Source organism: Pongo abelii, chromosome 1 (assembly GCF_028885655.2).
Source record: "Pongo abelii isolate AG06213 chromosome 1, NHGRI_mPonAbe1-v2.0_pri, whole genome shotgun sequence".
NCBI classification, from domain to species: Eukaryota; Metazoa; Chordata; class Mammalia; order Primates; family Hominidae; genus Pongo; species Pongo abelii.
In genome coordinates, this window is record NC_071985.2 from 31,766,983 (window position 1) to 31,781,780 (window position 14,798).

Below are 14,798 nucleotides of genomic sequence, written 5' to 3' on the forward strand. Positions count from 1 at the left end.
AACTACCTTTTCTTCCCTACTACGAGTGCTACCAACTGGAATAAGAAGTTAGCATTCTCCTAACTCCAAAGGGTACTTTCAAACCATTTCAAACCAGTAGGATGAACTTCTTTAAATAAATAAATAAAAGAACCCATTTCTAATCTGAGGTTAATTCAACTTTATTACTCTCTATTCCTTTTAGGTGTTCTTACCCTTCCTTAGGCTTCTGAATCACACTATCCTCTATCTCTCCTTGTTGCCCTCCCAACCTGCTCCTGCTATAGGGTATAAAGATTTTGGGCCGGGTGTGGTGGCTTACGCCTCTATTCCCAGCATTTTGGGAGGCTGAGGTGGGCAGATCACTGGAGGTCAGGAGTTCGAGACCAGCCTGGCCAACACGGTGAAACCCCATCTCTACTAAAAATACAAAAAACAAATTAGCCAGGTGTGGTGGTGGGCACCTGTAATCCCAGCTACTCGGGAGGCTGAGACAGGAGAATTGCTTGAACCTGGGAGGCAGAGGTTGTAGGGAGCAATTGTACCACTGCACTCCAGTCTGGGCAACAGAGTGAGACTCCGTCTCAAAAAAAAAAAAAAAAAAAAAAAGATTTTTAACACCTAGGTTAAAGTCTTACTCTTCATTGGAACTTCTGCCACTATCCCAAGACTTTTCATATTCATGTCAACAGCACATTCAATTCCCTAATCTCACAATTACCCACCTTTTCCAGTCCCAATGACCCCACACTTCAGTTTAGCCTTATATTCCCAAAACACGCTCCAGACTTTGTCAACTATGACCATTGCACCTCTTGTTTTAAACCCAGACTGCAAATTCTTCTCCTTAAAGCCCTGGAGGCTTAATTTCTATTAAAAGACTGTTTCACCTACTCTAAACAAATCTAGTACAGATCTCTTCTTTTCCTTAGTTTTAAAATCCTTCTTCACATATTTTCATGTACAATATACAAAAACTGCATGGTTTTTTGTTATATGAAACTACCATAAGTTATTTAATCTTTCCTTTATTGTTGAGCATTTTGGTTGAAAACCAAGAAAATATGAGCTTCAAGGATGAAATGATCAACAATTTCAAGAGCAAAACATTTAAAGTAATATGTATTTATAATAATTTTGAGTAATATATCTAGACGACACGATGAGATCAACTGGCATCATTTGCTAAATTGAAAAATACAAAAGAAATATATGCATTAAAGTGATGAGAATGAAACCTTTAGAAGCCATGCACAATGGATAACAGATCTGATGAGCCTGAATTTTTGTTATTTTCCATATTAGGGCCATCGACATTTCATAATTTTGAGTACAATCATTAAATTAATTTCTAATCAAGTAATTATGAGTATTTTGTGCATATGCTTTGCCTTGTTTGCTGGCAATTGATAACAATTTGGTCATTATCAACAGTTCTTTTTTTTTTTTTTTTTTTTTGAGATGGAGTTTCACTCTTGTCGCCCAGGCTGGAGTACAATGGCGGGATCTTGGCTCACTGCAACCTCTGCCTCCCAGGTTCAAGCGATTCTCCTGTCTCAGCCTCCCGAGTAGCTGGGATTACAAGCGAGCGCCACTATGCCTGGCCAACTTTTGTATTTTTAATAGAGACGGGGTTTCACTATGTTGGCCAGGTTGGTCTCGAGCTCCTGACCTCAGGTGATCTGCCTGCGTTGGCCTCCCAAAGTGCTGAGATTACAGGCATCAGCCACTGCACCTGTCCTGAACAGTTCATTTTTAAAATATCATTTTTTCCACAAAAAAGAATTAAAAGCCAATTATATTCTTTCTCCCAGTTGCCAGTAATATTATCTTTAAGATTAGGTGAACCAAATCTAAACTTATATTACAATTATGATAAAAATGTGTTGTTAAAGTTTTAAATTAATATTAGTAACTCAGAGTCTTAAGTTGTCCTGTCTTTGAAGTTTAGACCCCAAGGAAAAAATATATGTATGTTTCAGTTTTCTCGTATGACACTAAAAGGTGAAGAATGCTGCCTTATTGTCTTATAACTGATTTGGAAGTCCTATTAAGAAAAATATCAAAAATATTGGGCATTTTCTCATCTAAAAATAAACACGTGTTCATCTAATGCAGAGAAATAAAAACATCTATGAAAGCAACTATGTCAATCTCTTATCACTTTTAAAACTAGTGGCTGGTATTTTATACATTTTTGCCAACCATGAAAAGATCAAATTGTTGGCTTTTATCATAACAACACACAATGGAATTCGATGGTACATGGCATCGTTTTTCCCATTTAAAGTTAATAAAACTTTCATTGTTCCTCTTTTAAATAATCATATATGAAAACATTGAAAGAAGTGTTATAATGGTAAGCCACGTATGAATACTGGGAACCTTGATTTCATCAATATATAATGTTATTTTTATAATTTCAATAATTGCTCTTTTTAATCATAATTAATCTTTGTAAATTAAATAGTTCTACCATAGGCTATTAATACATTTCAACAAAAAAATTTAATTAAATTGAGTTTTAATGTGGTTGCCATACATATGTTATTCACTAGATGATCTCAATTTAAAAACGTAACATTGACCTGTCTAGGACTACAGTTATATATAATTATTTTATAACACCTCATATCAAACTAATTCTACACTACAATAGCCTTTATACTTCTCTGCTCTCAGACTATGGTGATTCAAAAGTAGCACATTCGATATTAAACATAATGTAAATTGGGTAATGACAAAATATAAAAAAGGAAAGCAAATTTAAAAGTATAACAAAATGTATACAAGCCATCCTATTTAGTTTTTACAGATAAATTCACTCAGGGAACTCTCAAATTGTTAGTGCTCTTAAAAGAAGCAAATGAAAGGATATTTCTACATTTTTGTGGTACTATTGCTTAAAAGAATGACTTATTTTTATTTCCCCATTTATGAAATGAATGGAGTAAGGAAGGGGTAAGGAAAAGCTAACTAGAACACTACACAGCTAAAACAAAATAGGTCCCCAAATAGTAGGACTATTTGATTGTACAATGAAATGAACAGGCCACAGTAAAATTAAACCAAGAGTTCAGCATGCATAAAATGCATATGCACTGAGCACACGCACCAGGTGACAATAAGTTTGTTACCAATAAAAAGGAGAATCAGAGCACATCCTCAATAATAGGAAAGAATTTTCACAGTTGTGACCCAACAGTTCTGTACCCCTAAGATAGGCAAATTTGGGTTATGTTGCTAGATATAGCAGCATGAAAGTCAGCAGAAAGGCCTAAAATGGAAGTTGAAAAGAAAAACAAAAGCAACAGTCATACAGGAAGCAAAAAAGAGGCAAACAAATCACAAAACAAGACTGGAATAGCTCTATTATTGTGGGTTAATGAAGTCACTGTAGTGCAGAGCACATGACCCTTTAGGACTTGATAAGCTATTTGATGTCACCATAAGAATTATTTAAAAGCTGGATAGAAACATTTGGTATAGGAGAATTTTGAGGAAAGTTGACTTTCCTCACTAAAGAGATCCCAGAACTTCTATCTTTTCACAGTCCTCTTTCTGCTTGAACTTCACATTTGACAACTCCAAGTTTCCTATAAGTTTCCTCCTCTAATTCCTGTGATATAACATCACTCTGTTTTCCTGTTTATTCTTATTTTTAATTCCCTTTCCTCTTCCTAAATCCTACCTAATGCATTCCACAAGCCTCAATTCTTAGACACCATTCTGTACTGTTCACATACTTTTTTCATTAGGTAGAAAATCCTGTCATCCTATAACTATGGATCTAGAACTTTTATCTCCAGTGCTGATCTTTAATCTAAGCTCCCATTCAATAGCTTGGTTTAACAAATATTTGCTGAGTTCTAATTTTGATGTGCCAGAGATTTTGCTGAGTTTGCACCATCGCCTTACAAGATATCACCACATGGAGGTGTCCTAACATCATCACAAACTCCAAAAGCTCCAAACATCTTTTTGTAAGCATAACCGAGTAACCCATTCAGAATGTTTCTTATAAACATCCTTGCTTTCGTTATCATTATAACTATCAATCAGCTTTGCTGAGATAAAAATACAACTATCACAGTAGGTTGCAAAACAACAAAAGTTTATTTCTTACTCACACTACATGTGAGCTAAGGTTCCCTGTAGCTATGTCTCACACATCTCTTTGTCTTAGCCCTAAGGCTGAAGGAGCAAGCTGGATCTAAGGTATGCCATTCTTTTGCCAGAGGGAAAGACCGAGAACACCTCTTTAAAGCTTCAATTTGGGTGTGGCATATATCCCATCCGCTCACAACACATAGCCAAGCCCCACATCGGTGGGATGAGTATGAATCATCCTTTTTATGAAGAAGGGGAGATGGGATGACTAATTTTGAACAAGAATACAATCCACCCTGGCACATACTGATGTTAATCATCATCTACGTTGGCCATAGCAAACATCTTCCAACTTGTATCCCTGTGAATCATTTATTTATTCAGTTGGTAAAAATTTCAGTAGGCCTTTTATGTGTCAGTCACTGGGATATTTTTGAATATAATTAGACTCATCACTGCTACTCAGGAGCTTCCAATCAAATGAGAGAGATGTAAATAAACAAATGTATCAGTGAGACAAATGCCTACACGACAAGCATTTAAGAAGACAAAATTAATATTTTCAGTATTCCTGAATTTTACTTTCTACTAAGATTAGGAAAAGTTGATCTTCAAGTAAAGTCTTGAGGGATACGTAGGAAATCAGACCAATGAGAGGCATGTTAGAGTGAAGAAAAGCATTCCAGGCAGAGGGAACAGCATCTGCCAAAAATCTTTGGGTGATAAGGACACTGCATATTTGGGCAATGGCAAGTGGTTGAATATGACTAAAGCATATTTATATAAGTATAGCAAGAAGTGACATTAGATAAGAAGCAATGGTAAGGCCACGGAAGACCTCACATGTCATGTTAAAAAGCAAGGACTTTACATTGTATGCTATGGGAAGGAGGGCTACAGGCATGGCAGTAAAATGATGCAGTTTAGTTTGGAATCAAGAGGCTTTTAAGAGGGAAAGTAAAAATGATTTGATGACCAATAGAAGGTGGGGTAGGGAACAAGAGGTGGTAGAGAGTCTAGGATGACTGTTTCTCAGGGTTCAATTTCTGGTTGAATTGCAGTACTATTTACCTGAAAAACAGGACGAGCCAATTTGGGCCACCTGAGGGACATCCAGAGAAGATGTTTAGTATTTAGTATGTGGATCTATATAGGTATATATGGATCAGGAGCTGAGAACCCTAGGCACATCATTTAATCTCCCTGAGTACCAATTTCTTCATCTATAAAACAGATACCACCTGCACATTCTTCTTAACAGAACCATTGCTCATGACATAATGAGACAATGATTGTAAAAACTATTTTTAAATAAAAAATCCTTTAAAAATATATTAATATAAAATTATTTTATAAAAGTCACACTGAACTCCTTACCAACCTTCTGTTTGCATAATTTAGAGCAACTATCTAATTTTTTCTGTATATGTTATGCTCATTCCTAATTTCAAAATTTCATTCATGTTTTCTTCCCAAGGGTTAGCTCAAGTGTCATTTCCTTCACCTTCAGAGCCTATGTTGACTTCCCACCTGAATACTTATTACCTCTATTTGTGTGTGTGTGTGTGTGTGTGTGTGTGTGTGTGTGTGTGTTTTGATGGGCAAAGTCTCCTTTAAATTGACTTTCTTTTTAAATTAATTTATTTAACAGATAATACATTCACATTGTTTAAAATTCAAACACTACGTATGAGCTGACATTGAAGTCTCTCTCCCATGCCTGTCCCTCAACTACTCAGTTCTCTTCCCCCCAGGCAGTTAATATCATCAGGTTTTTTGTGTGTGATCTTTCCAGAGATCCTTCCAGAGTCAAGAAAATTAAATCAGTGGCTTTAAAATCATGCCCTGGTGGCTTAGGCGACAATAGAAAACACAGGGAAAGAAATGAAGCAGTTGCATTTGTCTAGCTTCCAAAATAGTTGCACTGCCTATATTTTATGTGGGTCTATTTTGCATACCATAAGGGAATACTGAGACAGACTAATTCATTTACTTATTATTATTTTTTATTATTATTATTTTTTTGAGACAGAGTCTCGCTCTGTCGCCCAGGCTGGAGTGCAGTGGTGTGATCTTGGCTCACTGCAAGCTCCGCTTCCCAGGTTCACGCCATTCTCCTGCCTCAGCCTTCCAAGTAGCTGGGACTACAGGCACCCGCCACCACGCCCCGCTAATTTTTTGTGTTCTTAGTAGAGACGGGCTGTCACCATGTTAGCCAGGATGGTCTCGATCTCCTGACCTCGTGATCCACCCGCCTTGACCTCCCAAAGTCCTGGGATTATAGGTGTGAGCCTCCACACCCGGCCCCAGACTGACTAATTTATAAAGAAAAGAGGTCAATTTGGCTCATCTGGTATCAGATGCTGGTATCAGCATCTGCTCCACTTCTAGTGAGGCCTCAGGAAGCTTTTACTCATGGTGGAAGGTAAAGGGAGAGCAGGCATGTCACATGGCAAGAGGGAGCAGTTCAAGCTGCCAGACTCCTTTAAACAATCAGCTCTCATATGAATTAATGGAGTGAGTAATGAGAACTCACTCATTACTGTGGGGAGGGGACCAAGTCTTTCGTGAGGGATCCTCCCCCATGACCCAAACACCTCCAACCAGGCCCCACCTCCAACACTGGGTTATATTTCAACATCAGATTTAGAGGGGACTGATATGGTTTGGCTATGTCTCCACCCAAATCTCATGTTGAATTGTAATAATCCCCAGGTGTCAAGGGTGGGGCCAGACGGAGATAACTGAATCATGGGGGCAGTTTTCCTCATACTGTCCTGATAGATAGGGAACAAGTCTCACAAGATCTGATGGTTTTATAGGGAGCTTTTCCTCCTTTTGCTCATTCTCTCTTGCTTGCCACCATGTAAGACATGGCTTTCACCTTCCACCATGATTGTGATGCCTCCCCCACCATGTGGAACTGTGAGTTCATTGAACTTCTTTTCCTTTATAAATGACCCAATCTCAGGTATGTTTTTATCAGCAGCGTGAAAACAGACTAATACAGGGACAAACATTCAAACTATATCATATCTCTTTTACATATAGGACTAAGAATTTTGCTAAAATTTTAGTTAGAGGAGGTTCTATTACTAAAGTTTTAAAATGACTGTTCTATACCATTCATTTTATAACTTAATCATATACTGTATGACATTGTTATTATTGTATATAACTGTAAGGCCAAAAAAAATTATGCAGCAGAAATTAAGAAAATGATGATTTAAGCAAACTTAATTTAGGACTAAGTGTGTGACAGTGCAGAGGTTCAAACAGTATCCTCAACTCGTGTCCCACTGCCCAACCCAAGAAAACAGCAGATCATTTCATGCACTGTTGCTTCAGAAGATTTACATGTGATTGTCCATTCCTGGCTTTGTTTTTCTAAAACCTAAGCTCTGAGGCAATATGTTGGTGGAAGGTGGGCAGAGCAGTGTGAGGTGTAAAAGAAGTGGTGTGGGCATAGGATGAAAAGAGAGGAGCAAAGATTCCACATGCCTAAGAAAGAACTGAACATTAGCCTTCTGAAATGAAGCAATGCAGCATTTGTCATTCCTATGGCTCCTCGGAGGTGGCTAAAACTCTGGGGGTAAGCTGCATGACAGCTGTGGAGAAGATGGGCCTCTAAGCGCTAGGGATATCAGCTCTGGTAAAAATTCCCATTCCCTTTATGTGGCTCAGCAGCCATAGAGTCCTCTAAGGATTAACTTGGAAGGTTCAAACACATCGTCTTAGACAATGGGCATCTTTTGAATGAAGGCTCCATGAAGGCAGCAATCTCTGATATGCTGGCACTAGTTAAGTCTCACAGGAACTCCCTGTAAAGGAGAAAAATCCCCAATAAGGGCTGAGATTGAATTGCCTACCAGCTCAATATATAAGGATTTTGAAATCAGGTCAAACTGAGTTTGAACTCTTCTCCACATAACAGTAATAGTAATAACAGCAATAGCGTGTGTCCCTGAGGAAGTAAGCTGAGCATCAGATTCTTCATCTATAAAATAGTGATAATATTCATAGGGTTGGTGTAATACTTTCCATAGTTGGCGTACACATGAAGAATGTAAAAAGCTTAATGCAATATTCCACTTTCACTAGGCAATCAAGAAATGGGAGCTATTTTAATCTTATTTGATAATTATTTATGAAGATTCCATTATGATTCTGTTTCATGCCTTATGTTAGGCAGTGTGTACACAATGGCAAAAATAAATAAATACATACATACATACATACACACACACATACATAAATCAGACCTATTCTCAAGGAGCTTAGAGCTTACGAGATTTAAAAACCATCATGAACCAATCTAAATGAGGAAAAGCTTCATATTTTGATTTTGTTTTCAAAAAAACCAAAAAATAATTAGATCCAAATCTGGAGAATCATTTAGTGATTATACTGGGTGATACCCTTTTTGATCAAATCCAGTTGAGATGCTAAAGTAACAAAACAAATATTCTTAGGTGGCTTATTATTTGAACTTTTAAAAGTATTTTTTTAATCAGCAACCCCAGCATCATTAAAATAAATACACATTCCAAGGTGACTACTTTGAAAACAGTTATTGAAATGTATAAACTTATATGTTTGATTAAAAAGAGGTCTCAGCCTGGTGCAGTGACTCATGCCTGTAATCCCAGCATTTTGGGAGGCCAAGGCGGGTGGATCATCTGAGGTCAGGAGTTCGAGACCAGCCTGGCCAACATGGTGAAACCCCATCTCTACTAAAAATACAAAAACTAGCCGGGCATAGGGGGTGGCAGGGGGCACCTGTAATCCGAGCTACTTGGGAGGCTGAGGCAGGAGAATCACTCGAACCCAGGAATGTCTTATATGCATAAGTATACTCTACTGTCTTTGTGCATACCATTGACACACAACCTCAATCGCTTATAAATAATGGGACTAAAGGTGCTCGTTACTCCACAGAATATCTTAATTTCTTGGTCGTCCTGGTTAAGTAATATGATTCTATCGAAAATTGGTTTGAAGAAGCTCCTAGTGAGAAAATGAAGGACTATTTGAGCACCAAACCATTTAGCGAGAATAGTTGACTATAACCCACCCATTGAATAAAACAGGAATCCATTCCTTCATACTCATATAAATACATGAATAAATAAATAAATGGGAGAGAGGAAAATCTCTTATAGCAAAATGCTGGTAAGTAAATGTAGGAGAAACAATGGAATTAGAAAATCACTGTTGGAGAACTATAGTAATAATGGATTCTGGTAAGAATCATAATTGGATGCTAAACCTAGCATACAAAAGCTTACTGAGGAAGAAGATGCATACATAGCATTTAAATATCCCCTCATGAGAGACAAATAGTAAGTTGACAGTGTAGAAACCCGAGAGACACTACTTTAATCAAAGTCAACAACATTTACTGGACAAACTGATGACATATGCATCATAATATGATGTATTGAGATGTATTTCTGCTAAAAATGCATAACCAGAATCTAACACTGAAGAAACACCAGCAAGCAAAAATTGAGAAATAATCTGAAAAATAACTAGTCTGTACTCTCCAAAAATATTAGGGTTATGAAAAGTGAAGACAGACTAAAAAATTATTCTAGATTAAAGGTGACTAAACAGACACAATAAACACTAACTACAAAGTGAAATCCTAGTTCGTACCCTGGAAAATATTTTTTGCTATAAATGACATTACTGGTACAATCAGTAAAATATGAATAGCGTCTATACATTAGCAAATAGTTTTGTACAGATGTCAATTTCCTGATTTTAATATTGTAATAAGATTATGTAGGGCCGGGTGTGGTGGCTCATGCCTATAATCCCAGAACTTTGGGAGGCCAAGGCGGGCATATCACAAGGTGAGGAGATTGAGACCATCCAGCTAACACGGCAAAACCCCGTCTCTACTAAAAATACAAAAATTAGCCAGGCGTGGTGGCACGCGCCTGTAGTCCCAACTACTCGGGAGGCTGAGGCAGGAGAATCGCTTGAACCCGGGAGGCAGAGGTTGCAGTGAGCTGAGATAGCACCCTTGTACCCTGGGATGACAGAGCGAGACTCTGTCTAAAAAAAAAAAAAGATTATGTAAACAATATGCATGCAATATATTGAGAGATAAGGGGGCATAACTTCTGTAACTTTGTGTCAAATGAATAAAATAATGTATATAGAGAAAAATGTATACAGAGAAGAGGAAATAATAATGCAAATTTTTTCACTCGATTAAAAAATGTGAGTGGAGAATATATGGAAGTTCTTTGTACTATTTTTGCAACTTTTCTGTAAATCTGAAATTTTTTCAAAATTTAAAACTTCTTTTAAAGTGGCCTGAACGTAAATGATAGCACAATAAATTTTAAAAATCATATGCCACCTGGGCACAGTGGCTCATGCCTGTAATCCCTGCATTTTGGGAGGCAGAGGCAGGCAGGAGTTGGAGACCAGCCCGGCCAACATTAAACCCTGTCTATACCAAAAATACAAGAAAATTAGCCGGGCGTGGTGGCAGGTCCCTGTAATTCCAGCTACTCGGGAAGCTGAGGCAGGAGAATCGTTTGAATCAGGGAGGCAGAGGTTGCAGTGAGCCAAGATCACACCAGTGCACTCCAGCCTGGACAACAGAGCAAGACTTTGTCTCAAAAAAATAATAAATAAGTAAATAAGAATAAATAAATAAATAAAAATCATATGTCAAAATTGGAAAGAAAGAAGAAAAGGAAGGGAGAAAGAAGGTGGAGAAAGCAAACTTATGTTTAAAAATAGTATTTAAAAGCCATCAATAGGAATTTCAAATACAAAAGAAGCACTGATATTTGATTACATTTTTTCCAAACCTGTGAGACAAATGGACCCAAATATGAAATAAAAATTCTTCATTAAAATGGTATAAATTAAGTTTGGATAGAATATGGAATATATACTGTAGCCAATGGAATTCTTTGGTTTTATATGTCTTTAAATAGAAAATATGGGTTTTTCGTATGTATACCAGATAAAAGGTTATTACCAAAATCCCTGGCATTCAAATTGAAAAAGTAAAAGACGAAAAATCAAATCTCTTCTTCACTGTTTAAGAATATGACATTATGCCCAGGAAACATCTACAACACTTCTTTCTATCTGACTTCTGCTTCCATTGGCTCACTGTCCAATGTCAGCCATTGTCAACGATTCTTAAAATTATTGTTTCTACAACCACACTCATTTGTTTTCAGAAGAGCATCTTATGAAGATCATGAAGATTTAACTCTTCAACAATATAGAAGAGTATATATTTAACTATATTAATTTTAGTATATAAGCACAGAGACATAGACAATATGAAGGAAATAAAAATTATCCTGATCACCTTTAATATTCTAAAATATCAAGTTGTAGATTCTAGGGTTATGAGTTGAATAGCAGTTTAGATGGATTGATGGTGAACCCAATATCTACATTTAAACCCTGAAAGTCTCTTTTCCCTCTTCATTTTTCTTTCCTATTTATTATAAGTACAGCTTTAAAGACATCTGTCTTTGTGTTTCTTTGCTTTCCTCCTAATTTCTATTGTCACTAATTCTAAGAAAGACAAGCTTCAAAACGTAAGAGGTTTCCTGAATCACTGTATAAAAATTGTATGCCTATGTATCTATCTATCCACACACTACACTCACTCACATATAATAAAATTATCATGTGATTACGCATAAGTGAGAGAAATGTAAAATGGAGCTAATCTGATTTGAAAATCTCTCACTTATATTACTCCAAGCAAACTGCCTTGATAGTTTGTGAATAATACTAACAACAGCATCACAAATGAAAAACTACCATTTTTGAGCACCGACTAGGTGCCAATCACAGTTCTGGGTATTTTACGTACAGTGTTTCACTTAATTTTCACAAAAATCTCCCACACATTCTTATCCTCATTTTAAAGACAAGGGACATAAGCAAGGTCCACACAGATTAAATAACTTGCCCACAGTCATTAAACCTCCATCATCAGGTCTAAAGCCTGTCGTCTTTCTGCAGTTCAATGAGAGTCAAAAGGTAGGTACAACACTCAGAGATATTGCATATTTAATGCTTACCACAGGGTCTGGCACCTAGCATATATTCTGTAACTACTAGTTACATCTTCTTTCCAATTTTTCCTTTCCAAAATGTTAAGCAGAAACAGAAATAGAGGAATTTGATTTCAGAGTAATTCAAAGAGTTACTTTTTAAAATGATGTTTTTAACCAAAATCAAGACAGGAGAAGGGAAAAAAAAAAAAGTTTGGCCAGGCGTGGTGACTCACACCTGTAATCCCAGCACTTTGGGAGGCCGAGGCAGGAGGATCACCTGAGGTCAGGAGTTTGAGACCAGCCTGGCCAATATGGTGAAACTCTGTCTCTACTAAAAATACAAAAAAATTAGCCAGGTATGGTGGCTGGAGCCTGTAATCCCAGCTACTCAGAAGGCTAAGGCAGGAGAATCGCTTGAACCCAGGAGGCAGAGGTTGTGGTGAGACGAAATTGTGCCATTGCACTCCAGCCTGGGGAACAGAGTGAGACTCCATCTCAAAAAAACAAAAAGACATACTATACTCAGACTGGTGACCAATCAGTATCAATTTTTTGCTTCTACCAGTAAAGTGAGCACAGCATAGTAGAAACAGAAATGTTGTTCATTCTTCTATTCATCTATATAAGTGCTAACTATTTAATATATGCCAGGCACCATGCTCTGAGAGTGCAACACTAATGAGACATAGTCTCTGTCCTTACGGAGATTAGGCAGAGGATCTTGGCAATTACCAGACAACTGTGCCCAATGTAAAAACTTCTATAACAACTGTAATGTTGCTATGTATACTAAATGTACCACTATGTGTTCATGGACAAGTGGATGAGACTCAGTTTCCTAGCCTGCCAAATGAGTACAACAGTTACTTTTAATAAGCATCCTAACATACAAATTAAATAATTACACAAAATGCCTGGTATATAGCAGGTGTTTAATAAATAATAGCTAGTATAAAAGCACCATGTAATCTTTGTTGCTTTCCAATAATAATTAATCGTGTGATATAACCACAAATATGTTTAACTTTCCATAAAAAACCATTCTGGAATGATATATCATTTATTAAATTATTTAATTCTTATTTACACCTATGAAACAAAATTTATCAGAAAGTCCTGAAGAGAAGACAAAAGAAGTCTTATTCTTTGCTTTGATCAATTTAGCGTCCTTATGAGGATATTTATTGACCCTGTTCTGGGCAAGGAATTAGCCTAAAATGTTGGTGATCCAAAAAGGAAGTAGGCTGCAGTGCCCACTCTCAAAAAGCTCACCATCTACAAAGCACAGACAATCATCAATAAATAAGTATAAATGCATATACTGTGAAAAGTACTTCAAGCAAAAATAATATCAGTGTAGTTTGGATACCAAAAAATGGGTCAATTCTCCATGGAAATATCAGAAAATGCTTTCAAGAATAGGTCTCATACTAAAAATTAAGCCCAATTTTGTCTTTACATAAATACTCATCATCAGTAATTTCCAAACTATATGGAAATATGACTAAAGTAAGTTACAGCATATTGTACAATTCAAATGCTAACATATGTACATTTTATATTTACCTGCACAGTTAGTTGATATTGCTTTCTGCCTAAGAAACTTCTCCACCATTTTTGAATAACTGTTACAATCCTGTTTAAATGCCTAGGATAAAAAAATATGCTTATTAGTATCCTTTCACTGAAACAAGGTCAGTTAAATCTTTGTTAAAATACTCTCCTACAATTCAAGAATTCAAATTCAAAGCCAGGTTTATGTGCACTTTTAAAGAGTAGAAAGTTATTGTGGGATAGAATTAATCATTTCTAGAAGTGGAAGAAAACGGCATTGGTAACTATTTGTTATTTCTTTGGGGCTTATTATTACACAATACTTAAATTTCAATTCTTCTTCAATACTTAGTCTTTAACATATTTTTGAATGTTAAGACTATAAAACAGGTCACAGTGACATGTTGAGAAATAAGCCAGGCACTATCGATGTAAATCATTATTAGCAATTAGAAATAATTCATGAGGTCCGGGCGCAGTGGCTCATGCCTGTAATCTCAGCACTTTGGGAGGCCAAGGCAGATGGATCACCTGAGCTTAGGAGTTTGAGACCAGCCTGGCCAACACGGTGAAACCGCCCCTGTCTCTACTAAAAATACAAAAATTAGCCAGGTGTGGTGGTGTGCGCCTGTAGTCTCGGCTACTCTGGAGGCTGAGGCAGGAGAATCGCTTGAACCAGGGAGTCAGAGGTTGCAGTGAGCCGAGATCACGCCATTGCACTCCAGCCTGGACAACAGAGCAAGACTCTGTCTCAAAAAAAAGAGAAAGAAAGGGAGAAAGAGAGAGAGAGAAAGAATTCATGAGATTAAGAAATAGTTCTCCTCTTCATTCTTTTCCTGTAATCTTCAAGTCTATCCAAGCCAACATCATGTTAGTCTGCTGAATTCAAAAATACTCTATTTGCCACCATGTTCTTTAGTTTATATAGTGGCCAAAAGAGAAGTCTTATCTTCCAGGCGCCTTGGCTCATGCCTGTTATCCCCACACTTTGGGAAGCCAAGGCGGGTGGATCACCTGAGGTCGGGAGTTCGAGACCAGCCTGACCAACATGGAGAAACCCCGTCTCTACTAAAAATACAAAATTAGCCAGGCGTGGTGGCACAT

The 14,798-nt window shown here is 37.1% G+C and overlaps 1 protein-coding gene across 7 annotated transcripts in view; it reads right to left on the reverse strand.

The window, feature by feature from the left end:
• Nucleotides 1-14,798, reverse strand: part of SPATA17 (spermatogenesis associated 17) — a 231,316-nt gene that overhangs the window by 196,273 nt on the left and 20,245 nt on the right. For all 7 annotated transcript variants that reach the window (XR_008509902.1, XM_054520381.1, XM_002809449.4 and 4 more), the window contains exon 3: nt 13,707-13,788. Coding sequence is in view for 3 of the 7 variants with exons in the window: in XM_054520381.1 (XP_054376356.1) it covers nt 13,707-13,788 (82 nt within the window). In the remaining 4 variants the exon portion in view is untranslated. The remainder of the gene's footprint in view (nt 1-13,706; nt 13,789-14,798) is intronic.